At 39.5% G+C, this 27,498-nt stretch overlaps 1 protein-coding gene across 4 annotated transcripts in view; it reads left to right on the top strand.

The window, feature by feature from the left end:
- The window catches only part of Fgf13 (fibroblast growth factor 13), a 516,319-nt gene that overhangs the window by 278,319 nt on the left and 210,502 nt on the right, over window positions 1-27,498 (top strand). For 3 of the 4 annotated variants that reach the window (XM_058576056.1, XM_046435342.2, XM_058576055.1), the window contains one exon: window positions 27,102-27,269. The exons of the other annotated variant lie outside the window; for it this stretch is intronic. In XM_058576056.1, coding sequence (XP_058432039.1) covers window positions 27,102-27,269 — 168 coding nt within the window. The remainder of the gene's footprint in view (window positions 1-27,101; window positions 27,270-27,498) is intronic. 4 annotated transcript variants of the gene reach the window in all.

Genomic DNA, 27,498 nt, shown 5'->3' with positions numbered 1-27,498 from the left:
AATGTTGGTTGCTAAGACTCATAGTACCTCCTCTTCTTTGTTAGCAAGAGCACTCTTACCTGGGAAACTTTGCCTCCACAGCCCCAAGGGCAGCCCATAGCCAATGACTGACTCAACCCCTTTTCCTCAAGGTAGAACCAATCCTGTGGTGCAATTCCTGGTCAGATATCCCCATGAGGTTAGTTTAAAGATAAACTCTAGACCCCAGTCTTGGTTTGTTAGTTCTTTCATTGCCCTCTCCTGCTCATTCTCAATACCACCCCCCCCAACAAATCCCTGGCTTAGTATCTGCTTCTAGGGAACCTAACCCAAGGAAACCAACTTTAAGCAATATAATTTTAGAAAACTAACATGCTCTATTTTCCTCTTTAGATATTGACTTTGGATTACATTTTATTTATCCAGGTGCCAAAATGGTGAGGCAGATCATTCATAACATTCTCCACTATCTTCCATGGTCTTAAGGAGCCAGGAAAGATAACTTAGGAGCTAGATACACTAAAGTTACCATTGTGCACGCCTGTGAATCTCTTTCGAATTCTGCTGCTCAGTGGAGGAGAGCATTTTAACTAGGGTCTTGATGGCATTGTGTTAGAGTGATTGATTTGTTTTTACACCAGTAGGTGAATCCACAGGAGGGGTCTCTTTAGATGCCTCATTTTCGTTATTTGGAATCTTAGTCAATACATATTGACTTCCTTCCTGAAATCTTGCAATCATGAGTGAGAGAATATAATATCTACGGTTTTCTGAGAAACCCCAGTGTTTTGCAAAATATCTTTTATCTAACTACAGCCTTTTATTCCTGGTTTCCACTTTCTGAAGCAGAAATAAACTGCCTGGAAAACTTGAATCTATATCAATAATACCAAGAGATTTGCCTTTTACCCACTTCTCATAAGTGTGGGAAAATTGACTTGTTATCAGGAACTAAAGTTTAGAGGGCAAATGCTTTGGGTAACAAATATCTCTTTACTGATCCAAATTTTAGCAAATACTGTGAGAAAGTACCAACTGAAGGTCCTCCCCATTACATGTGCTGGAATGAGCAAATTCAATGTCCTGAAGGACCTCTGTAATTTCTGAGGACACTTCATTCCATTCTCACAGTGCTACCCCGTAACGTTACCCTGTGACATAGGCATGGAGGCACAATGGTTCCACCTTGCAAATGAAGAAATATGGTTTCAAAATTTAAGTGACTCAACCAAGATCACAAAGCTGTAACAGTGGTCCACTTTATTCTTTGAATATAGCCCTTGCTGCTTTGCTACTGTGACTTATGTTTTAAACAGATGTGTTCTTTCTCTTCCTGTCTCCCTACTCCTCCCTAATCTCTCCCCCTCCCCAATCTCAGTGGAAACAGGATTACCTTTCTTCCTTATCCTAGTCAGAGTTATCTGTCCCTGAGCACACACCCACCATAGGAACCAAGTAATTCAGACTTAGGGATAGCTCCAAAAGATCTCAGAAATGATCATCTCCCAAATTACCAAGTGAATTACAACTCCAGCAGAGAACATGTGGAATATAGCCTTTGAATCACCTCTTTAGAAGTTCATGTTGATGGGCAGAATCACAGCCTCTGGGACAGGAGTCCTCTGCACTTCTCCTTCACTAGCAAAGCAATGGACCTTCTTTTTCTTTTTTCTCAAAACTGTGTACTCATTATTGTATTGCCATTGGAGACAAGAACCAAGCTTTTGGTAACAAAGCTTTTAAGTGGTGTTGATAGAAATAGACCCCAGATTTTCTGACAGCTATGCTCTTCCAGAGATCAATGTTAAGGAAAAGCAACGACTTATTTTTTGGCATCATGCTTGCTAATGTGGTCATTCTACTTCCTCTTTATGCAGGGATGCCAGCACATCTCCATTTATTTAAATCAAATCTGCTTTCTCCAAGTAATTTGCCAAGGTGGCACTCCCCTCCTTATAGCCTCTTGGTGGCTGGCTGTGCTTTCCATGGAGTGATTCTTTGAGTCCTGAGTTTCTGGATTGTAGCTGTGTGATTCTTCATCCTCATTTTGCATTCCTTTTCATCAGTTACCCAGCCACCTGTTTTCTTGTCCATCTCTGTCATCTGGCAGCATATTTTCCACCTCCTGTTTATTGTCTTGGCTCCTGGTTGGTCATTAATCAATCAGTGCCATGCTGTGTTGTATGGGATACAGATCCAGACTCCTGAGAACTGGTTTAATGCTGCCTCCTCTGTGTCTTCCAGCTCTGGTTACTCCCCTGGGATTTGCCAACAGCAGACATGCAGAGACAAACCCGCCAATCTATCTCAGTGTGTTGGGATCAGCTTGCTTCCAGTTCAACTAGACAGAGTTTTAGAGAATAGGGAGCAGGTGGTGAGATGGGGGAGGTAATGGGTGAATAAGTATTTGACACCTTATGGAGAAGCAGGTGACTGTGTCTTATTTTTCCTTTTGTTGAATAAATTAGAACTCTCTCAATAACTCAGAGCATCAAAGATGGCAGAAACCTCTCTTGGCAGTGATTTTTAAAACAGCCAAAGGGGAGTGATTCAACTGAAAATATTGACTAAGCTCCTTTTCTGGGTCTTATAAGAAACTTTCTGGGGACCTTGTTTTGTAAGACCTTGACAAGTGATCATTGAGGTTGATCACACCTACGATGGGACACTTCCCAGAATTTGATGGCTTAGATAATTGCTAAATCATGTAGATGCTGTATGGCCTCTGTGTCAATACATGGAGCCTTCCCCTCTCATTCTATCCCATAAGCCCAAGGGTAGATGGGTAATATGACTGGACAGGGCATGGACCTGAAACTGTCATCTTAAATTTATCCATGCTGTATAATAAGTGAGTATGTTGAGTCACCATAGGTCCTATGGCAAGGCTGAGTGTGTAAGAAAAATGAACATTACCTCCGTGTAGATACCAGGACACATTTTTGGCTGCACTGTGCCCCATGTAGCAGGAGAGAGTAAGCGTGGCCAGGGAAAAACCCTCTGTGCAAAGCAACTGCATGAGATTGGGTAGCTCCTGTGGGGCATCTGCCTAAAGAAGGCTCCTCCTACCTTCTCTCATGCCAGATGCTGGATAGTGCACATGCCTCTAACTGACAGCATTCACGCATTTAGCTTACATGTACCCGCCTGTATTTAGAGTCATGCCAAACCCAGGGGGCACAGCTACTTATAATTTTCTTGCCAAAACATGGGAAAAATTAGAGGTTTGTTTCCTTTTGATTCAATAAGGAAAGGCACCACCATCTCCTCCAGCAGCTACATAGGCGGAGGTGCTGATTAAAGCTTTGTGTTTCATTCTAGAAATACAGTTCCTCAGCCTGTTTGGGGGGGTCCCCTTCAACTCTTTTTGTCATTATTGTTACTGTATTTAAATTCAAAAAGGGAAATAAATAGAGTTGTCTGGAGTAATTTGCTCTCAAGAGGCAATGCTGGCAGACCTTAATTGAATAATCCCTGTCTAGTAGTGTTTTCCTTCCTAGTTTACTAGTGGCCCCCGATTTGCCTAGCTCACAAATTGTTCAGATTGTACACTTTGTGCATGATGTTTAGCATGGTGTCCCAAAGTAAGAAAAGTCTATATTGTCATACCAACATATCTGTCATATGGCTTTTCTTGCTGGAGAGCTGTATGAGACAAGACTGAAAGAGGACAAGATTGATTCATTCATTCCTTACCCTCGTGAAACATTCATTGCTTTGCTCACCCCAATATGCCTTACAGTCTAGCACATACAACGTATGATCTGGTACATACTAGGTACAGAATAAGTATATGCAAGTGAGTTTTTTGGATCTCAGCAATCTATGTTAGATGGTGGATTTGGGATCAGAGATCAGGTTGTTTCTAATTCTGCCATGAGCTTTCTGGGTATCCTAAAGCAAATAATACCCAGAGCCTCAGATTTCTTCCCTGATACAATCAGGCTAATACTTGCCTTCTTTAGAATTTTAGAGTTGCTAAGAAGATCAAAGTCAAATCACAATGAGGGACTCTATGGGAAAGCATTTTTAGTCTAAAATGCTAAATACTTCAAATTGGTTAGTTGTCTACTGGTAACACACCACATTGTATTTGGGTCTTCAGGGTATCATTATGATAACCACACTCAGTGTTTTTCACCCATTTCACCAAAACATTTTGGTAACATTCGATGGAAATGATACTGAGTATTCATAGATTTCACTGAGGATTTTAACGTTTTCTAGTATGTACATATATAGGAATATAAAGTACAAATTGAAACATAAGTTTCCTATGAAATAAATATTCACTCTGTCACAACACTACAAGGTGTTAGAATAAAGATTCTACCTCTTCATGCATAGTATACTGTTCACAGCAGTTGGGACCCTTCCAGGGGGATGGAGAAAACACTAAAAACCATTATTACACTTATGATTGGGCTTGATGAATTTTGACTTGAAATAGAGGAAGTACAAATAATGGGGTATAAGTTAGGAGAAGTGAGGAGACTTGCTTAAGATGAAGGTGAGAATCTGATGTCCTTTGAATGGTCTGCGTTTTAATTTTCTGGTTGCTGTACAGTCTGTGGACTTTTCCAAACCCAGTAATCTGGCAGGATACTTTGAAGACACACAAAAAATGACCACATAAGAAGAGTTTTGAGACCTGGTAAGCATTCAATAAATGCCTAATGTGTATCTTCATTTATACTGCAGCATTATTGTTATCCTCATCACCATTGTCACAATGCAAGAGAAGTTGAACCTTTAGTCTACCCTCTACAAAATACACCCCATTTAGTGTTTGCTTTTCAGTCTTTACTGCTATATATTATAAGAGGAGAAGGCCTGGTATCTCAAAACTGTCTCAGAGAGAAGGAAACTTGGACCTAAACAGGAACTAATTTGCCCTAGGTTAGGGAAAGGAGTGATAGAGTCAGGACCAGAACTTGAGACTCAGTGCCCCTGACTTCTCACTAGTCATTAGCTATCCCTTCTGTTTCTTCCATCACCATCAGAGATGTAGACATTCTGCAACCAAGTTTACAATGAGTCTCATCATCAGATACTACTTGTGGTTTTGCTAACCCCAAATTCCTCTACTTGTTGTGACCTTTTCTACATTGGAACAGTGTCTGGCTTATGGAGACTGCTTATCAACAATCATGGAAAGAATGGATAGTTTCTGATATTTCATTCTCCATAGCTGAAATGATTGACTTCATTGTCTACAGATAAATGACCATTTTTCTGATCATGACTGTATATCCCAGGTCTCTGGTGACATGCCTTCTCTCCCTTTGAAGAAATTGATCTTCCTTCCATTAGCCAAGCCTTGCTTTCCTAAGTGCAGGTCTTGACATCCTGGTATGGAGAAGAGCTTGCCTTATAGGCCTGAGTGAAATTTTTCTTTTATAGAGAAATTTACTGGGGATATAATATGCCACATTTGCTGGTGTCTAGTCCTTTGCTCTATCCCCACTCTCTTTATGCCTGCTTATCACACTTTCACTAAAGAGTAGCCAAATAAAATTTCTGTCTGATAGAGACGAAGACAGATTTTACTTCCAAACCAGAGAAGATTACTTTTGTAGTCTCTAGGAATTTTGCATAGTAAATATTTTCTCTAGTGAATTTTAATTGCTTGATGCATGGAAGAATGGGATCCAGATAAGTAATAAGATTATAGTACTTCTTTGTTGAAGCTATTGCAATTCTTGGGCAGCACAACTTATGCTAAAGATGACTACACTGCACTTCACCTGGGCCATGTGTCTAGGTTTCTTCTTTCTTCTCCACATCATATCTATGTCTGTTCCTGACTTGGTACTCCAGATGCAAGTGGTAGCTGCCACTGTCCTTGAGGCAGAGAGAATAGAAACGTTTTCTAGGGAAGGCTTCTCAATCCTTTCTCCTTGGCTGAAATCCTATGATGTAGGGTAGCATTTTTCAAATTTGGTAGGAGGGAGATTTGGTGGGGGGCTCTTATCAAACCCTTATCAAACCAGTTTGTGTATTAATTTTCCATTGTAGACTTTGTTTGAATAAAAGGTTTTGGAAGAAATTTGAAAGTAACTGCTATGATGTGCTGATTTCAGGTCTATGTATTAGTTGTCCTGTCTTCTGAAATTAGTCCCATTCATGTTTCCTATAGAATGAGACCTGAAGCTAACCACCAGTTTACCTTCATGGATCAGTTTACTTGGGATATAAAATGCCACTTTCCATCCGTTGATAAAACACTTGATTTAGTGGGGATGTAATTTTGTTGGTTGTGAAGAATTTGAGGTTCCTTTGAGGAATGTCAAAGAGGAGATTTCAGGAAACTTATTTGATTGCAACATAATGCCAAAGTTCTCTTCCTCAAAAGATATATATATATATACACACACATACACACACACCTAACAGACATATATGAAATACTGCACCCAACAATAGTAAAGATTTTGCTCAAGTACACATAGAATATTCTCCCAAGATAGACCATATGTTAAGTGACAAAAGAAATCTCTAGATTTTTAAAAAGACTGAAATAATCCAAAATATCTTCTCTGATGGTAATAAAACTAGAAATTCATAATTTAAAAAACTAGAAGATTCAGGAATATGTGGAAATTAAGCAACACCATCTTGAACAACCAGTGGTCAATGAAGAAATCTCAAGAGAAATTATAAAATACTTAGAGATTCAGGAAAAGGAAAAGACAACATACCAAATCTTATAGGTTATAGTGAAGGCAGAGCTCAAAGGTCAATTTCTAAATACAGATGCCTACATTAAAAAAGAAGCAAGATATCAAATCAGTAACCTAACTTTATACCTTGAGAAGACATGGAAGAACTAACTAAATCCAATGCTAGAAGATGAAGGAAATAATAAAGATTAGAATGGAATTTTTAAAAAGAATAGAAAAACAATAGAAATAATCAATGAAGCCAAAAGCTAGTTGTTTGTAAAGATCAACAAAGTTGACAAAGCTTTAGCAAGTTTGACCAAGAAGATACAAATAAAATTTTGCATGATTAAAACAGTCAGAAAACTAAGAACAGAAAGGAATTTGTTCAACATGATAAAGGCCATTGATGGAAAAAACCCTCCAGATAACATCATGTCTATGGTAAAAGACTAAAAGTTTTTCTCCTGAGATCAGAAACAAGGTGACGATGTCCAATTTCACCACTGTTCTGCAACATGTTACTGGAAATTATATATACAGCCATCAGGCTAGAAAAGAAATAAAAGCATTCAAATTGGTAAAGAAGTAGTAAAATGATTTCTTTGCATGTGGCATAATACTTATATGTAGAAAATCAAAACAAATTCACAAGAAAGAGAAAATATTCAAATTTTGCAAAGTTGAAAGGTATAAAATCAGCATGAAAATTTGCTTGTGTTTTTATATATCAATTGGAACATTATGAAAAATAAATTAGGACCATTTATAATAACATTGAAAAGAATAAAATACCAAGAAATAAATTTCACCAAGATGGTAAAATACTTTCACTGGAAAACTACAAAACATTCCTGAAAGAAATTAATACCTAAATAAATGGAATGGCATCTTGTGTTTATGGATAGAAAGACTTAATATTGTTAAGATGTCAATAATACCCAATGAGAGCTACTGATACAATGTAATCTGTATCAGAAGTTCAACATCATTTTTGTACACTAATGGAGGAAAAACTTACCTTAAAATTCATATGGAATTACAAAGGACTCCTATATAGGTTCCTATCATGGAAAGAAAATACAAGGAAGACTCATTTGTCCGGATTTCAAAACTTAATGGAAATGATAGTAGTCAAACAGTGGGGTATTGTCATAAGTTTAGACATATATGCCAATAAGTAATAGAATTAAGAATCCAGAAATAAACCCATATATCTAAGGCCATTTTTTTGACAAGGCTATTAAGTCCATTCAATGGGAAACCAATAGTCATTAGGGTAATACAAAGCAAAATCATAGTGAGGTATTGCTTCACACCCATTAAAATGGATATAATTTGTCTTTTAAAGAAAGAGAAAGGCCAGACATGTTTGCATACACCTGTAATCTCAACAACTTGGGAGATCAAGGCAGGAGAATTGCAAGTTCAGGGCCAGACTCAGCAAATTAGCAAGGCCCTAAGCAATTTATCAAATCCCTGTCTCAAAATTTTAAAAATGGAGGGGCTGAGGATTTGGCTTAGTGGTAAAGCACCCCTGGGATCAATCCCTGGTACCTAAATAAATAAATAAATAAATAAGTGCAGGTGGTGGTAACAAATGTTGAAGAACTTGGAAACTGTGCAATACTGGTTGAAATATAAAATGGTGCAGCCACTGTGGATAACAGTTTGGCAGCTATTAAAAAGGCTTTGTATAGACTCCCCAACTTAGCAATTACACATGTAGGTATATACCCCAAAGAATTGACAATTAGAGGCCGAAATAAATACTTGTATTACAAAGTTAGTTATAGTATTATTCATAATAGTCAAAAGTTGGAAACAACCTAAGTATTCATCAACAAATGAAAGGGTTAAGAAATTTGCTATACACATGCAATGGAATATATTTTGCTGTGAAAAAGGAAGTGAAGTTTGGATATATAGTGGAGATGAAAAAATTAGGAAATGGATATTTGGGATGTTTACACAGCATGGTGAATATAATTAAGACCATAAAATTGTCCACTAAAATTGTTTAAAATAGCAAGTTTTAGATTACTGATATTTGATGATTCAAATTTTACAGAGATAGAAACTTTTTTACAATTAAAAATAAAGTTATTAAAAATAAAGTTATTTAAGATGCAGTAAAAGTGTTTTCAAATCATTTTTTGTCTAAATAAATAAAGATGACCACAAATAAATCTCTACTAGGAATAGACAGGGTCTCACTAGACAGGGTCTCATTAAGTTGCTTAGGGGCTCACTAACTGGCTGTGGCTGGCCTTGAACTTGTGATCCTCCTGCCTCAGCCTTCTGAGTCACTGGGATTACAGGCATGTGTCACCATGCCTGACTATGGTAATCTTGTTTTATAGAACACATAGACCCATCTGAGCTAATCTTGATCCATCACCACAGCTTATTTCTTCAACCTTAATAGTCAAAGCCTCAAAACAATAGCACATTTATGGTAAGTAACGTCTCTGAGTGGAGTTTTCTGGAGGGCATAGCATGGTTGGTTCCTCTGCCCATGATCTTACAAGACCTAATCAAGGTATTTCCTGGATGATGTGTGTCTATGATGGTTAAAGTGATCTAAACTCATGATTGTTGGCTGGGTTCAGTTGCTTATGGTTGTAGAATTGACATTCCATTTGTTGCTGGATGTTACCCAGTCCATTCTCAACTCCTAGGGACTACACAGAGTTCCTTGTTCCTGTGGCATCTTACTTCTTTAGGGGAAACTACTGCTACTCTCTCAATGCCTTCACCTAATTGAGTCAGGCCCATCCAGATTAATGTCCCTTTTGATGTACTCACCATCAACTCATCTGGAATATGAATTACATCTTAAAAATCATCTTTGCCTTTGCCATATCCTCTTGGCTAAAAGCATATCATAGCTTCTGTTTACAATTTAAGGAATCAAGCATCAGTCTAGAATGTGTACCCCATACCTTGGGACTATTACCCAACGTTGGCAAAAGATGGGCAGAAGGATGAGTTTTACAACAAAAACTAATGTAGCTAGGTCAAACTTTGGTTGAAGAAATGTACAAGTATTCTCTTCATGTTCTCCAGCTTGCTATAGTGGCTGTTTGCATTTGTGAGGGCTCTTCAGAGAAAGGGAACCAACCAATAAAGTGTGTGTATGTGTGTAGATAGGTGTACACATTAGGAATTGCTCTCACATGATTAAAAATGCAGGTTAAGGGCCTGGGGTCATAGCTCAGTGGTAGAGTGTTTGCCTAGCATGTGTAAGGCACTAGGTTTGATTCTCAGCACCACATGTAAATAAATAAATATCCATTAACAACTTAAAAAAAGAAGGCAGGTAAGTTCCAAGATCTGTAGGATCAGCTGGTAAGCTGGAGATCCAAGAGGAGCTTCAGTTCTAATTCTAAGGCAAATGAAAAATAATGACTTGGTTCGACAAGAAAGGATCACTATGACTCGTCATATTGTCAACCATTTTGTTCTATTCAAGCCTTCAACTGCTGAGACAAGGCCGACCCACATTAGGAAAGACAGTCTGCTTTACTTAGTCTACTGATTTAAAAAATACCGCAAAGACACACCCAGAATAATACTTGACCAAATATCAGGACACCACATTTCCCAGGCAAGTTAACCCATGTTGTTCTTTAGTAGCTGCATGGCCTTTCCCCTGATAAATGGAATTAATCCAATGATCATGCTATCTGGTATCACTGAGATTCTACTGTTCCTATGAACCTACGTTCAGGGTGGAGACATCTTTTTCAGGCAATTTCCTGAACCCATTGCTGCAGCACATTTCAGGGATGTTACAGTGCTTTAGGCGATGAGCCTCCAGTGAGCCAGTGGGCAAAGAGAATCCAGCTGTGTGATCAGGCATAAAGGGAAATGATGACACCAGGAGCAGGGACAAGAGGCCTTTCCTTCCTAGAGTTCATCAGTTAGGCATGTCTGTTGCCCCTTCTGTCTACTCGCCTCTGCCATTTTGTCCATCCATTGTAACTACTCAATATGGATATCAGAAAAGATAACCACGTTCCTGTTCTGCTCACCAGAAATTTGGAACAGAACTTCCAAAACTCCCCACAGAACAGAGAAAACTGTAGAGAAACAGACTGCTGAAAAATGTTGGAAATCCAAGTTGCATGTAGATGTATCCATGAACCTTGAGGCTTTCTAGATTTGAATGTGAGCCATCCTGCTTTCAGCCCAAAACATTGTTTTCCAGTTCACCATAGCTTCACCTTAAGATGTTTTTGCAAGATAGGGATCTGAGTCAAATGACATCTTGAGAAGCTGAGAATATCCCACATGCATTATGCTTGTGTTGGAATGGTTGTCACTTAAACACGTATTACACAAAGACTTGGGGAGAGAAACGAGGAGTGAACCACTCTCAAAATGACTCTAAAAGGTTTGAGATTCTTCTGCATGTCATAGGAACTCTAAAGATATCTGTTCAACCGTTCATCAATTAAATATCCATTTGGATGGGAGAGAATTTATGAAGAATATTTGCCCTGGCTTTTCTAAAAGCAGTTTTGAACTCCTCTTTAGTACCCATTAGGGAGGATGCAGAGGCCCATCTTTAGTATGAGAACTGGGAAGTGGTTCTACTCCCTCACCTATTGAAATATGCCGCTCTTCCACTCCGGAAGAGCGGCATATTTCAATTTCTAGATGACAGCAACAGGTATTCCCAAAAGACCAGGTGTTCACTATACATCTTACAAATGCAAAACTTGGAGGTGTGTCAGTGGGGAGCTGTTAAGGGCCATCAGAAAAAGACAGGGAGGTCAGATTTGGGAAGCTCCTGCTGCCTCCTGATGTGAACACTTGGCTTCAATGCCATTGCAGAGAAATGTGTTCACAGTTGAATTTGCCCTTTGCTTAGCGTTCCTGTTCCCATGTGTGTCTGGCATGATCTTTCCCCAGCTGCTTCTCTGAATCAGGGCTTTTGACAAGATTCCTGTGGGACTACAGCAACATCAGTCAGTAACTAGTGACTTCCACAGCAGCAGAAGAAGGTTTTTTAAATGAATGTGGTGGTGTGCACCTTCCATGTGTTAGGGAGCAAGTTGGCACTCATTCATTGTGCCCCTCCCTACTACCCAGAATTTTCTTTATTCCTTCCTGCTGCTTTTCCTGGCCTGGGAGTGAAGGTCTCTGCTACTGATCTTGGCTACAAAGAAAAGTGGACCAGAGCCAGATTGACCAGCAGAGCTTGACAATGGAGATATTGGAGGCTTCTCCAGTATCCTGCAGGCTATGATTGTGAGCTTTCACAAATATGGCTGGGAGGTGTGGGGAACAAAAAACACAACCCCAAACCTGTTCTTACTCCTCTGTCCAAGTTGTGAACAAATTAAGAAATGAGTCAAAACAGACACGTGTATGGAAAGCAAAATATCTTCTATATTCCTTGTAAAGTTAGTGTTGGAGGAAGAGACTTTTTCTGTGAAGCCCCAGAATTAGAGCTAATCTGGTTGCAGACAGACTAAGTCACAGCACACCCCTATTTTCCTCTCCTACTCTTACCTGACCCAGGCCCTCCACCTAGGAAACGTAAGGCCAGTGGAAAAAAGAAGGAACTGGCTATGAATGCTGGTTTCTCTTTCACCACTTCAGTCTACTGCTTTCAGAAAAAGAAAAAAAAAACTAAATAATGTGGCCAAAGAAGGGAAGAAATGTTATGCTAATGAGCTTCCTAGTGAAGAAAATATCATGGAGAGGAAAGCATTCCCACACCTCACTTAAACTCAGGAACAGATTTTTAGGTCATGTGGTCAACTTCCCTTGAGGCCATCTGGACTTATCCAATGAAGAGCAGTAGCTCAGCTGGGCTAGAAACCCAAGCACCTGGCTTCCAACATGGCTTTCCCACCATTCATTTCCCTCACTAGCACCTGAAGTGTTATATTTGTTTGGTGGAACCTTTGGCATAAATCTAGAAGAAAATATGGTTGGCCCTCCATATCCATGGGTTTTATACCTGAAGGTTCCTTGCCTGCATATTAACCAATTACCAATCAAAAAATATTTGAAAAAAATGTGTCTGTACTGAACATGTATAGACTGTTTTCTTGGCATTATTTCCTAAATGGAACAGGATAACAATGATTTCCATAGTATTAATATTGTATTAGGATTTAGAGGTAATCTAGTGATGGCCCATATAAACAGCCTTCCTGTTCCCTTTATGATCTCATCTCATACCAGTGTCCCCCTCAATATCTTAGTTCAAATTCCAGCGACATTGGTCTTCTTCATTTTCTGCAAAAATAGCAATTTACACTGTTAATTTTTTATTTGTTTTGATACTGAGTATTGAACCCATGGGTGCTCTAGCACTGAAGCTACATCCCCAGCCCCTTAAATCTTTTTTCTTCTTATTATTATTTTGAAACAGGGACTCACTAAGTCTCTGAGGCTGGCCTTGGAGTTCTTATCCTCCTGCTTCAGCCTCCCAAGTCTCTGGGATTACAGGAGTGAATCTCCAGGCCCTACTGTGATTCACACTCTTATCTTAGGAACTTTGTATTTTTGATCCCTCTGCTGGTGACACTCTTGCCCTTCATATCTCCATGGCTCACTCTCTTCTGCACTTCCTCCAAACCTGTGCTTGGATATCTCCTTCTCAGTGAGGTCTTCTATATTGTCTTTATGACACTAAAATGCACTGTAGTAACAGAAAGCTAGCTGATATATTAGGTGCTTAACTCATTAAAAACGTTTCACACATGGGTCTTAAAGCAATTCATAGAAGTTCACTTCTAATTAGAGACTCCAAGACCCTTGATGATGTGACCTTAGTGACATTGTGTATTATGTTTATTGTTCCCCACCAAAGTGTAAAATCCATGATGGACGGGGGTTTTTGCCAATCTCTTTTTCATACCTGCTGCATACCTTAGGTCTCTAATGCTATGTGGCATATAGTAAGTTCCCAGTAAATATTTGTTGAAACAAAGTTGAAAATATTATGGGAGGGAATGGAAATGGAAAACCTTAAAGGAAGTATTTTTTCTTCTTAGATTAAAGATGGTGAAGATATATCAATTACACATATAATATTTGGTTATTGTTATTAAAATAACTAGATGATTTACAGGCCTTAGAACCTATTTAGTTTTTTAGTGTTAAGGTTAGAATGTTGTATTAGTTTTCAATTGCTCCCATAACATATTACCATAAACTTAATGGCTTAAACCACAGACATTTATTCTTTACATTTCAGACACACATCTCTCCAGGCCAAAAGTAAGGTCTTGGAATAGCTGCATTCCATTTTTGGAAGCTTCTTTTTGTCTTTAGCTGAATTCAGCTCCTCATGGGACAGAGATCCCTCTTCCCTTTTGCTGGCTGCCAACTGAGGGCTATTCCCAACTTCCCGAGTGAAAGTGTATTCCTCAGCTCATGGCCCCCTTCCTCTGTCTTCAGAGGTGCCAGTGGCAAAGAAAGTCCTCTCTTTTCATCTCTTCAGCCTCCCCTTCCTTTTTATCTCTTTGACATACTCTTCTACCTCCCCTTTTAAGACTTCATGTGATTACATTGGGTCTACTTGGATAATCTAATTTCCCTACACTTAAAGGCCAACTGATTGGCAACCTTAAATCAACCTGTTGCCTAAGGTAACATAGTTACAGGTTCCAGGGATTCAAAGTTGAGCATTTTGGTGGGTGTCATTATTGAGCCTACTGCAAATGAACAAATGGATATGTTATAGGATCTGGTGGGTATGGCATGGGCTGGGTTTGGGTTCCAGCTCTCCAACTTCAGAGCTGGATTACTTAGAAAGTCTTCCTTAACCTCATTGACATTCAGATTTGTGTGTATTGAATGGGAACAATAATATTATCTGCCACATGGGTTGCTGCCAGTATTGAATATGATATGTGAAAGTAAATGATATGTATCAGGAATTCTATTTTACTGTTTTAAAAATACAGAGTCTTCCTTTTGTTCTAAATCTGAGCACCAAACCCAGCTTAGAGCCCACCTTGGAAACTCTTACCTTTAAATGGAAAAAAGGAGACCAAGTGTTCCTTTGCTAAAACCTCACCAAAGCAGCTGGGTTTACATGGAATGAGGGGGAAGTTAAATATAAGTGCTTATGATTCATTTACAACTAAATCATTAAATGCTATTTTAAGGACATTTGATGGCTCGAGGCTTTTAAAATAATCGTAATGCCTTTTTCTTAAATAGAAATGCTGCCAAGTGTAAACAAACTCAAATACCATTTGCTTAAAGATTCTTCTCAAACAAATTTGGAGTGGGTTCTAACCTGGCACAGTATACCCTTCCATCTGAATTCCCTGCAGGAATTCCTGAGAAGCAGTGCCAACTCTGTTTACTGAATGGGGAGTTAGAAGCAGTGGCAGGCATGAGTGCAAAGAAAAGCACCCATCTAATTGGAATGTTTCTTTCTTTATTAGAATTATTTTCTGGATTTCAATTATTTTAATTGGGAGCCATGTTCTGGTGCTTTCCATTAGCTAAAAATGTGCTTCTTTTGACTATCTAAGGGGGATGAATTCCTTAGCATATGTAGAAAACCGCACCTCCTGGAGGTGCTGAGGACCATTTGAGCTTGCAAATTGATGAATGACTTTGAGGCCAAATTGAACTAACTGCCTTTTGATGAGCTTGTGACTAACTAGGGAGAGAAGAATCTAAACAGTGTGTATTTTATATGAAATGAGAGGAGCCAGGACTCATGTGTTGATCAAATGGAAGAAGCTTCTCTTCTCCTTCTTTCTCAGCCTTCCTCATCCACTTACTGCTACTCCCATCACTAGCACAGCCATATTCTGTGGAAAGCCTGGGAGCACAAGGCCACGAAGATATACACAGATCATAGTTTTTGAGAGCTGTTTTTATGGCTGAGCCTATTTATTAGTATTTGCTTTATGGTTCTTGCTGAAGGGTCAGTCAAGATGGGTCACTAATGTATCAAGTGATTATTTTATACCTTTACTTATTTATTTATATGTGGTGCTGAGGATGGAACCCAGGGCCTCACACATGCTAGGCAAGCACTCTTCCACTGAGCCACAACCCCAGCCCTGAAGTGATTTTTTTTTTATCAGTATCCTTGGAGTTGAAGGGAGGCACCAGTAGGTGTCAGAAGCACATATGAGCACAGAAAAACGGTCACAAGGGAAGGAAGAGAACTCTGACTGCTTGAAAATACAAGCATTTCATGATTGATAGAAAGCAACATTACTTTCCTTCTTTAATGCTTTCAGAGGCAGGAGAGTTATGGAGAAGTGGAGGTGAGCCAGATGGCACTAGTCACTCTCCCAATTATCTAATTTTTAAATAACCTTGTAGTATAATTTTCCAAGGAATTCCTGGCAGTCAACAGAACCTATGAAATGGGGTTTTCTGAGCTCCCAGGATATCTTAGGAAGCTTGGGGTAACTACCAGGACCAAACTTCTCCCTTGGCCCATGAGATCTGCATCAGGGATTAGCTTTCGAAACTTGAAGTGCAAGTGTGAAGAGTGTGAAGGGGATAGAGAGGGGGAGCGGTGCAGGATTCCTGTCTGTGCCATGTGTGTGAGAAGGTGTGATATGGAGGTGCACATGCCCTAGACAGGCTATAAGGCTTCAGAGTGTGCTTGGGAGTATACTGGCACATAAACCTCAGTCCTCCGAGATGTAGTACTCTAGAAATGGAAATGACTGAGGAGGAGAAAATAGACTTCCTCTAGCAATTTAGTCTGTGATGTTCCCTGAAAAGGGTCTTAAGATCAAAGCCTGGGAAGACTTCAGCTCCAAAAGTGTCTGTGAGTAGCTCTGACATCATTTCAAGATCCTAACTGGAGCGTCTATACTAATAGTAGTTAAAAGCAAAAGCATGTGTCAAGCCACACACACGTGCGCGCGTGCACACATACACACACACACACACACACACACACACACAGGTCAGAGTTGGCTGAAACAACATGCACAGAGCAGTGCATTATCTGGGAACCTTACCCTTGAATGAAGCCAGTGACCTCCGTTATTATCCATGGAGAAAGATGTAAAATTTAGTACAAAAGTGATGCATGGAATCAGTCTGTGAGTAGTCTTTAAAAGCTGCAGAGGTGTTCAGTCCCTAGTACATTGGGCCAGAAGCACTTTGCATTAATAACAAGACAGTTGAGACCAGATAAAATTTGTTGATGAAGTCAGTCACAATTAAACATTTTCAAGAAATTCCAGATGACATTTTGAAAGAAGTATGGCTTAGGCTCATCAGTCAGTCTGATAATCCATGAGCAATACAGCCATCTTTTTTCTTCCCTGGGTCATTCCTGCTATTTTCACCAAATAGTTAAGAGAAGATCATACAAAGGACTTTGTGGATCATCGAGGATATAGGTGGTTGGTGTTTTTTCCCCTTTGTGAAAGACATTATCAATGTTAACTTAAGGGCAGGCTCATTTGATGCTTAGGGAGTTCTGAATACACATGGAGTACCTATAATGATGTTTTTGACAGCTTTTTTTTGCCACTGTGACCAAAAGACCTTAGAAGAATAATTAGAGAAGGTAAAATTCACTTGGGGAGCGGGACTCAAGGTTTCAGACGTTTCAGTCCATAGATGGCTCACTTCACTCTTGGGGCCTGAGATAAAACAACATTATAGCAGAAGTGTGTGGTGGAGGAAAGCAACTCAGGATATGATGATCAGGAAACAGAGAGAATTCTGCTCAACAAGGACAAAATGTAAATCCCAAAGGCATGGCCCTAGGGACCCACTTCCTCCAGCCACATCCTGCCTACTTTACCACTCATTTAATCACTATCAGGGGATTAATGCACTGATTAGGCTAAGCCTCTCATAACCCAATCATTTTATTTCTAACCCTTCTTGCATTATCTCACACATGAGCTTGTGGGGGACACATCACTTCCAAACCATAACACAAGGTCTAGATGTTGTGCTAGCTACTTCACTCACATTTGTTTTTAAACTGGTAAAACAACTCTAAGGAGCTCAATGTTGTCAATCAGTAGTGCCATCTGTAAAATGTATTAAATTGACTTATCCAGGGTCATGCAGGAGGTGGCCGAGGTGCTCCCTCTTGCACCCCAGGCCTGGGTTTCCATGAATATACATTTAACTCTGCCCAAATAAAAGTTGGGGCTCAGTAGAAAATGAATGAATCTATACTAAATACCAATTATATGCCAACCACTGTGCCAGAGGTATCTCAAACTTTGTGCACAGCAATCACTTTAGAATCTTATAAAAATATGGATTCCAATTCTGTTGAACTGGAATTTGCAGAGCTGAGAGTCTGCATGTATAACAATCTGTCAGGTGACACCAAAAAGGGATGACAGGGTCCAAAGAAACTTTCACATGATCTTCACTTTAGTTTCTAGCCAAAGTAGGGAGAATGACCCAGGGGAGAAAAAAGATGGTGTACTGCTCATGGGCCATCATATTGACTGACAAGCAAAAGCCATATTTCTTTCAAAGTGCTATCTGGTTGTGTGTGTTTTTTTTAAATGTTGAATTGTGACTGACTTCCTCAAAAAATTGTATTTGTTCTCACTTGGGAGACCAGCTATCACTCTTTTTCTATGGGGGAAGAAACAGCCCCAAAGAGAATACATGGCTTGCCCAAATTCATGGTAATGGTAAGTAGTACAGGGCTATGATTTGAACCTGGAACAGGTTGAGTATAAGGACACTGCTAGTATACCGTACTACACTACTCCTGGAGAGATCTATTTGTATTCCACACTTGATCAAAGAGCCTGACACTTTAAAGTCCTAGCTTCCTATAGAGCTTTTCCTTTTTTTCTTCAGAAAACATCTTTTGCAGTTAATTGTGCTTACACTTGTGGGTTTTTCTCTTTCTCATTCAATTAAACATATTGCTTTGTCACCCTCAGTGCACCTTGGAACCACCTGGGGAACTCATTAGACTACCAAGGCCCAAACCCCACTCATAGACCAATTAAACCAGAGTCTCTGGAGGTTGGTCCTGTGTATGGACACTGTCTAAAAAGCTCCCCAGGTGATTTTGTTGTGCAGCTATCAGAATACTGAATTGTAGGATTTAAAGAAGCAATTTCTGGAAAATATCCCCCAGTTCCCTTTTTTATGATGTCCAAGAGGAAGGTCGTGTATATTTAGCCAGTCTCCAACAAGTTTTGTAGTGAGTTTTTGCTATCATTTTGTGCCTGTGAACTTTGACTTCCCCAAGGTTTCAGCTAATGTAAAGTTTGACATGGTTATATATGAACCCTAAAGGTCTCTGTATGGGCTCCTATATGTGAGGAGCCCATGAAGAAACTGATGAGGAGGTACCAAGGTAGAGATGGAGCTTCATGGATTGCTTTTAGGGCAAGACACGTGTTGGAAGTCTTGACTCACTCAGCAACCTAAAATCATTAGGGGCATTAAGAAAAATTCAGGTTGGTTTTATTCAGTTAAATAAAACTGGCTAGTGAGGATATATTCATTTATACATTTTTAAAGATGAGAACACAGGGAAGGGTTAAACTAATTCTGTAGTAGAGCTCTGAGCAATCCATCATGGTGGTTCAAGCCAGAAGAGGGCTGCTTGTGTAGTGATATGTGCCACTGTGTTATTTTACACAGTAAATAGCACCACTGTACAACGGCACAAGGGTGGTTGCAAGCCTAGACTGAGCTCTGGAAAGAGATGGAAATAATAAGATAATCAGGGACCTCAATCTTCCCTCTGGAGAAAAAGAGAAAGGAATTTTCACTGGAGAGAGGTAAGAAAAACTTTATGTAGAGTAGTAATTCTCAACACTGGCAATGCAGTCAAAACACCTGAGGAGCTTTGAAACCTTCCAGTGCTCAGGCTACAGCCAGGAGATGCTGCTAGTTTAATTAATCTGTCTTGCCACCATGGGTATTTTAGTTTTTAAAAGTCCCACAGGTGTTTCTAATGCTCAGTCACAGCTGAGAATCACTGGTGCAGACTGTGTTTGCACTGGACAGGAGAGAATGTAGACAGGTACAGGTGAGTACAGAGAGACAGAACTGGTATCTTGGGGATATTGGTTCTCCAAGTGTGATCCCTGACCAACAGCAGCATCACCATCTGGGAACTTGTGAGAAATGCCCATTGTCAGGCCCTATGCCAATCCACTGCAATCAGTAACTCTGGGAGTGGGACACAGCCAGCTGGGTCTTAACGAGTTCTCTAGGTAAGTGTCTTATATGCTTAAATTTGATTTGGAGTTGAAGAGCGTTTATGGGAGGGGAGTACAATGAGATATGACTAGAAAACTTGAAAGTTACAGGCTGGTATCAATTCTTCTAACTTATACCATGGGGCTGTACAGTAATACCCAACATACTATGGTAGAATGTACTTCTCTCTAATCTTGCCATATTCTTCTTACATGCTTAAAATTATAGCAGGGATAAGGTATGTGTCATTCTTGCTAGGGCAGAGGACATCTGGAAGCACACTCTTCTCTGCTGGTTGGAAGATGCCTTTTTCTTCTTAATGGATCCATTTGTGTCTTTAGCAGGCAGATGTATCCTCTCTGGGTACATGGGCCATTATATGATGAGAAGCCCAGGCTTGGAGGGAACTGCTGTCATAATGCCAAAGAAGGTTCCCCCAGCTCTCCCTTCTTGCTTCTAATTCCCACCTAAGTCTGGATTTTGGTTGGCTGGGCCCCACCTATGATACACAGAAGGCCCTTGAGAGTACTCACTAAGTCCCAACCAATGGCACTCACTTAGGAAAGTCTTTGCCCTAAGATGACTAAGGGCTCTACTGATGTATAGAGGGCTTTTCACTTTGCCAGTCAGAGGGGTTCTTTTCCCTGGATGACTGGCATGCTCACCAGTGCATCCCATTCTCTTCCTGGTCTGTGTGGTCCAAGCTCCCTTGAATGGAATTGCTATGTCTTGGAGGATGCTGAGCATCTCTGAATGTCATAAAGGGACATCTGGGATTAGTGCTACAAAGATGACTGTAGCTTAGACTACCCATCTTCAAGTCCACTGATTCTCAACTAAGACAATTATGGCTTCAGTGGGTGTGGTAGGAGTCATTTGGCAATGTTTGGAGACATTTTTGGTTGTCACAATGGAGGAGGGTGCTACTGGCATCTAGCAGGTAAAAGTTAGGGATGCTGCCCTACCACAAGGCACAGAACAGCACCCCACAACAAAGAATTATTATGCCTCAAATGGTCAAAGTACCAATGTGTTCAATGTTGTGAAACCCTGGTCCAGTCAAAATTTCTTATTTCTGAAATGAGGAAACCGAGGTTCAGAACAGTAAAGTAGCATTCCATAGGTCAAACAGAAAGTGTTGAGTAAGGGTGAGGTACTGATTTTTACCTAGCAGAATGCCGGGCTCAGCAGTTTCAGCTCTGGCAGGAACATCGTTTCCTCCACTGCAGTGCCCCCTTACTTTGTGCCTGCTACATGCCAGGCAATGTGCTCTTTCCATTTATTTCCCCTCCTTAATGCACAGGTTCAAGGTAGGCACGCCTATTCCTAGAAGTAACTCATTTTGTGCATATAAAATTACCATATGCAAAATGTTTTAGGCCATTTGCAAAACAAAGGTATTCTCTAAAGAGACTGAAACATGGTTCTTAAGGTGATATTCTAGACATATATGTGAAAATAATTATTCTTCTAAATTTTTAGTAAAAGCCTATATTAACCTAAAAGCTGTCCTGAGGCATCACCAGATAAACTTCCTAAAAAGTTAAGTGGAAATTAACAGTTAGGAGATGAAGCTGACCATTTGCATTGTGGGAAGGGTGAGTGAAGAAGGAGAGCATCTTTCAATTGGCTAATGAGTGTGAATTTGGAGTGAGGCCCTGTCCTGGACCCCATAAATAATATATGGCAAAGGAGATATATAATATCCCAGACTCAGGGTGCTTATATTCATTCATATGTTGAGAGACAAGATAGATAGATAGAAAGAAAGAAATAATTATTATCCTGACAAGTGGAAACCTAGAAAGGCATTTCTAAGAGGTGCATTCCTGAAGTACATAGAAGGGCAGTCAGAGGGAACAGCAAGTCCAAGACCTTGAGGCAAGATAAAGCCCAGAATATTTTAGAGGCTAATGGAATCTAGTGTGAACAAGAAGGTATATGATGGAATTGAGGAGATTGGGAGGAATGGGCACCATGGTAAGAAGTTTGCCTTTCATTCTACTCTGAAACGAGCAGAACAACCTGAAGAAAGATGAGATAGACAAAGACCTATGAGTGCTTGAGGTACTGAATAGAGATTGGTGGAGATTAAAAAGCAGAATATAACTAAAACTTCAACAAATATGTTAAAGTTATGTCCACCTTCACCAATATTAATGGCTATTTTTAATATTCTCTTTGTTGACTTAAGTTCTTCATGCACATTTAAACCTTCCATCTTATAGTGTCCACTGTGGCAATAAAGCTTAATACCATATTCATATAAGTAGATAGTTAGGGAGGCAGAATGTGGGTCTAGCGCTAACAAGTGTTGTGGTTCTATGTATTTTTCAGCATGACAGGTGCTCAGTGACATGGAAGGTTAATTACAGTAATTAATGCATTTTCCTCTCACTTTTTTTTGCAATTCATGAGGACATTTGGTAATCTGTATATTTTGTCATATTTTCTGTTTCATAGAGGTTTTTAAGTATTTTCTTGTTGGAGTCACTAATATATGTCTAATAACTTTGATTGGTAGTCTCATCGCTAATTTCATTTCTGTTGCCCTGGTGATCTTAGATTTGCTTTGATTTAAAATCATGTATCATTAATTATGTTGAGTCATCTTTGTGAAGAGTTAATTTAAAAGCAAAAAAAAAAAAAAAACACCCCCAAAAAACAAAAATCAGAACCATCAAATAATTGAGGGCTTGTTAACTGCTTCCAGCTTGAAGCCAGTAAACCCTGTGAATTACAGTATCCTGGTGACAGGGGAGGTGCTTTTTCTGGCATTGTCTAAATAGTTTTCTAGGTTGTTTCTGCATACTTTTCTGTCTTTGAATAAAGAAAGAAAAAATGGTTGTAGACAGAGATAATCATGAAAATGAAGACATACTAAAAGACCGGATCACTATCAATATATTGATGGTTTTAAAAAGTAGTCTACCTTTAGACTTTCTGACAAACATGCCAGAATCCTGGCTTCTGGGATTTTCCAATAACTTACTGTGTGACTTTTTAAAGCCATTTCCCCTTTCTAAGTCTTATTTTTCTTGTTTTAAAACAAAAAGTTTGCATTAAATTTTCTCTAAAGAAATTTTGTTTGGAATGACATGGAGGATTACATCATATTACTAAATATTTTGCTAGCTGTTTTATATCAATATTTGTTGATATATTTTTGTACACTAAGAGCTGGACTTACTAAATATGGATACATGATGAACTTTTTAATTAAAAAAAGGCAAAAAAAAAAGGCCAGCCTGGGCAATTTGGGGAGACCCTGTCTCAAAATAAAAATAATAAAATAGGCTCAGGATATAGCTCAATAATAGAGTGTTTGCCTAGCATTTGTGAGGTCCTGAGTTCAATCCACAATGGTGCAAAAAGCAAACAAACAAAAATGCATTTGAAAGATATAGTATATTGAGATTTTAAATATTTATGAGAGGTTAAATATTGCCATAAATTGGTATTTTCCTTTTTTTCTAGATTGAAATGAGAATATTTCTGTGAATATGAGTATCTTAGGCCTGGTCAGCAGGCTTGGACTCTACCAAATTCTCTTCTCTTATCATGACTGCTCCTTGTCCCTGACCTTGATTTTTGGTAATTGGCAAGAAGCCTACTGAAGGGTGGGGATAGTTCTGTATCAGTCCAGTGTTGTTGCTGAGAAATGAAATCTAGATGCAGGCTTACCCACCTAATGCTTACTTGAGAATACTCTTATTGTAATGGGAACTAGCTCCTGCATAAATTGTGCTTATAACTGTAATTCTACCACTAAGGTCACTTATTCTTGTCACCTCTGTGTCTGAGTATGCCACCTGTCAGTGTCTGTGTGTCTGTGGATGTGTGGATTTGCATGGGTGCACTTGTCTCTTCTAACCCTGTGCTACTTATTCCTGTGGTACTTTGGAATCCTGACAGGGTGAGCTGTGTGGTCAAGACTGAGGGTACTGCTTTGTCAGTGAAAATTCTCCAGAGGCATACCCCTTTGCAGCTATTCTCATGCAGCCTTTTGAAAAGGATGGGGCTCCTGGATATAGAAACCAACCATGAGCCAGTGTTACCACCTTATCTGCCTTGCAGAGTCAAGTTGAACCTCTGAAAGAGGAGGAAACTATATAATTCCAGTGTCTACCTAATCAATGGAGATTTTTGACCCTCTAACCCCACCAGGATTGGATAAATCTATGGTTTGAAAGGGCAAGAGTTTTCACTGAATGAAATGTGAACAAAAGGTTCCAATGAACAGAGGGAGGAGTCAGGATAGAGGTTGTGGGCAAGAAGGGAATTTACCGGAAGGGGAGAAATGGCTGAGAACAGTGGATTAATCCAGGAAAAGAAGAATCTCATTTTTCCCATTTTGATGAACTGAATTCCTTGCAACCCCTTACCTTTCTAGAACTGGTGGCCCTTGGAAGCACAGTATCTTCATCCCTTCCTTAGGGAAGTAGAATGAAGCTTCCCACCTGCCTTAGTGCTGGGGTCCTGTGGGAAATCCCCTTTCTTTCCTGTTGCTGTCCATTGCACATACAGCTAGTCTCCCACCTGAGGAAGTCCTGGGAATAAGAGGGTTTCGTATAATAGTTTTTCGTCCAAAATAACTTTAAGGTCAGAGATTTTATAGACCCGAGTGAGGTGCGTTGCTTATACAATGCCCTTTCTGGTTAGAAAATCCAAAATGTTTCTAGCGCATGTGTCAACATAACATCAAGCTGCTGTGAAGTTGACTATTCTTTCTTTTTTTCTGTGTTGCCTGACTTGACTGATGTTTGAGGCGTTGAGTAGAGAGACAGTCTGTGACCCAAAGCTGAGCCATTAACTCCCAGATGTTCACGATTTTCAAGGAAATGTTCTGTGCCGGTGGTTATTACTCAGATGGCTCCTTAAATGCTCTCATCTTGGCACCTTTTGCACTTACTAAATTCAATTTGAAGAAAGAACAGGAGAGAGGGGTAATTTTGTGGTACACAATTATCCTGCACTTTCATGACCTTCATGCTTTCTTCATCATGATGAATTTGGGGGTTAGCCCTGTATCAGTCAGCACGCAGCTTTTGTTGGAATTTTGTTGTATGTTACACATAACCAGTTGTATCTAATTAAACAATAATGATGGCAGTGTAAGGCATTTTCTGGGAATTAATGACCAGCTGGGAAAAGCTGATGGCTGGAGAGTCAGCCAAAGGCTATTAGTTTTGGTCCACCATTAATCTCCCAAAATGCCCATTTGTGACATCATTGTTGCTATTGAACAATGAAAATGGAAGACAATTTACCAATATATACATCATGTGCTCCTGAGCAACACCTTTCCTATGCAATCTACAAAAGTCATTTTTTTTCTTTTTTATCCTCCAATTGCCCTTTAATCTTAAACTGTGTTTTCTATATAGTACTTCATGAAAATGGATTTCTCAGTTTTCATATAATTGTGGGTTTTTTAAAAAAGTGTTCTAATTTGGGGAGTTTTCTTTAAATATTTTGGATGGTAAAAATCAGAATTTGTCTTCAGCTGTGATGCTGAAATTTGATAAGTGTCTATATTATCATAACTATCTGCTCATGGCAGGAAATGTTTGCACATGTTTTGAACAGCAGCTGTTGCTAGCAAAGATGTGTATCCCACAACAAGATCCTAAAAAGTTGCAGTAACATCCCTGGTAGATGAAGGGAACCCTGTGCTGGGAAAAGCTGTGCTGGTGTATCTATAGAATATTTTTGATTACTGCCACTGACTACTAGAGCAAAATAGAGAACTGACTAAAATATTCATCACTTTCTTGCATAATTTAATGATTTATAAATGATGACAATGATTCCAAATATAGGCAATCTATCAAGAACTTTTTCCAAACTCATAATATGAATTTAAAAGTTATGTTTGTTTTTAAGCTATTTTCCCCCCAATATGAAAGGAAGTTGTTAAAGCCCATTAAAATCCCAGCCAATGAGCTAGGAATGGTTTGCCAAGCACAGAAACTTCAGATCCCATCTAAATTCAGCCATAAACCATTTATTTTTCACAAACACCACAACATTATTCTCCCCATAAGAAATCTGCTGGTGGTATCTGTCCTCCTAAATGCATGTTAAGTGTATGCAGTTGGGGGACAAGAATGAGTCAGCAAATCATTAATCACAGCTTTGCAGGCACTGACTCACTCCTGGTGAAAGGGAATAGGCTCATTGGGAAGAGTGTGAAAGAGAAAAAAAAATCCATTCTGGGGTTTGTTCCCTGTTTCTGCAAATTCAGATCCAATTTGTACCCACTTTGGTGGGTGGTTTTCTGACTATAGGATGTAGCAGTGGACCCTATGAAGGCAGACTTCTGGGTTTTACAGGGAAAACCACTGGTGCTACACATGCCTACTTAGGAAACACACATGGGGCCTAGAAAGCAAGGGCAGACTGAGAGGAGCCTGGTGTGTATCTAAAAGGCCAAAATTAGTAAACCAGGCCCTGCTTTTCCACAATCCAATAAGGTAGGTCTTTGATCCATTGATTATTGGGCTATCATCCAGAATCTGTGGACTTCATTAATGGTTTTTGAACATCTGAAGGGTATTTATCATGGCCCCAGATCTCTTTGGAAACCAAAGAGCAGAATCCTATATACTTCTGTCAGACTCAGTATACATCTCTTGGAAGTTAGGCCCTCACCAAGAGCAGACCGAGAATCATGAGTTGACTCATTGATAATTGGTCAACATTAGGCAGTTTAATATGTAGATATTTATATTGCATCTCAAATGGAAGCATGTGAGCTCTACATGGTGATAATTTACATACAGCATGGCTATTGATATTAAGATATTTTATTCATTGCAGGTACAATTTAAAACTGTTAAATTGCACCCAGTGCGATGGTGCACACCTGTAATCCTAGCAGCTCAGGAGGATTGCATGTTCAAAGCCAGCCTCAGCAACTTATTGAGACCATAAGAAACTTAGTGAGACCCCATCTCCCAATTAAAAAAAATTAAAAAGTGAATGGGAATGTGGCTCAGTGGTTAACATGTCCATGGTTTCTATTCCTGATACCAAAAATAAATAAGTTAATAAAACTTACATTTTGATTTTACTATCCATACAGGTATACATGATTGAGTAGCTATCTCCACGGCTTTAGTATTTTAAACTCATCCCCTACAAATAAAATCACCATTATTCTAAGTGTTTCTTTGAAACTTGTGTAGGAAATGTTGTTTCATTAGTCTTTCCTTGGGTGTAGGTTTTGTTTATGATGTTCGCTGCTTTCATAAAGCTCTAACTTGAGTTCATTTTGTTATGTGGTGACCACAGTTCTGGATGACGCCCCCCCTGGCACACAGGAATACATTATGTTACGGCAAGATTCCATCCAATCTGCGGAATTAAAGAAAAAAGAGTCCCCCTTTCGTGCTAAGTGTCACGAAATCTTCTGCTGCCCGCTGAAGCAAGTACACCACAAAGAAAACACAGAGCCCGAAGGTTTGTGGCCGACACACGCGTGTTTTGCTTGTTTTCTCTCATTCTACTTTCTTTCTCTCTCCTTTTTTGTTTCTGATTGTGCATTGCCCTCTGGTGTGCTGTGTGTTGTTCGGCCCCTGCTATGACTAGGAGGCCCCCTGGCTTGCCGGTGAATGTGTTATGCAGTCTCAGATGGGACACTGTATAAAACAGTCATCTCTGGCACAGCACGCAGCATCCTCCTGCTTTT

Source organism: Marmota monax, unplaced genomic scaffold (genome assembly GCF_021218885.2).
Source record: "Marmota monax isolate L192 unplaced genomic scaffold, Marmota_monax_Labrador192_F-V1.1 WCK01_AAM20220418_F8-fsc00261, whole genome shotgun sequence".
Lineage (NCBI taxonomy): Eukaryota > Metazoa > Chordata > Mammalia > Rodentia > Sciuridae > Marmota > Marmota monax.
The sequence above is the reverse complement of the archived record's forward strand: the minus strand, read 5'-3'. Positions and strand labels throughout refer to the sequence as shown.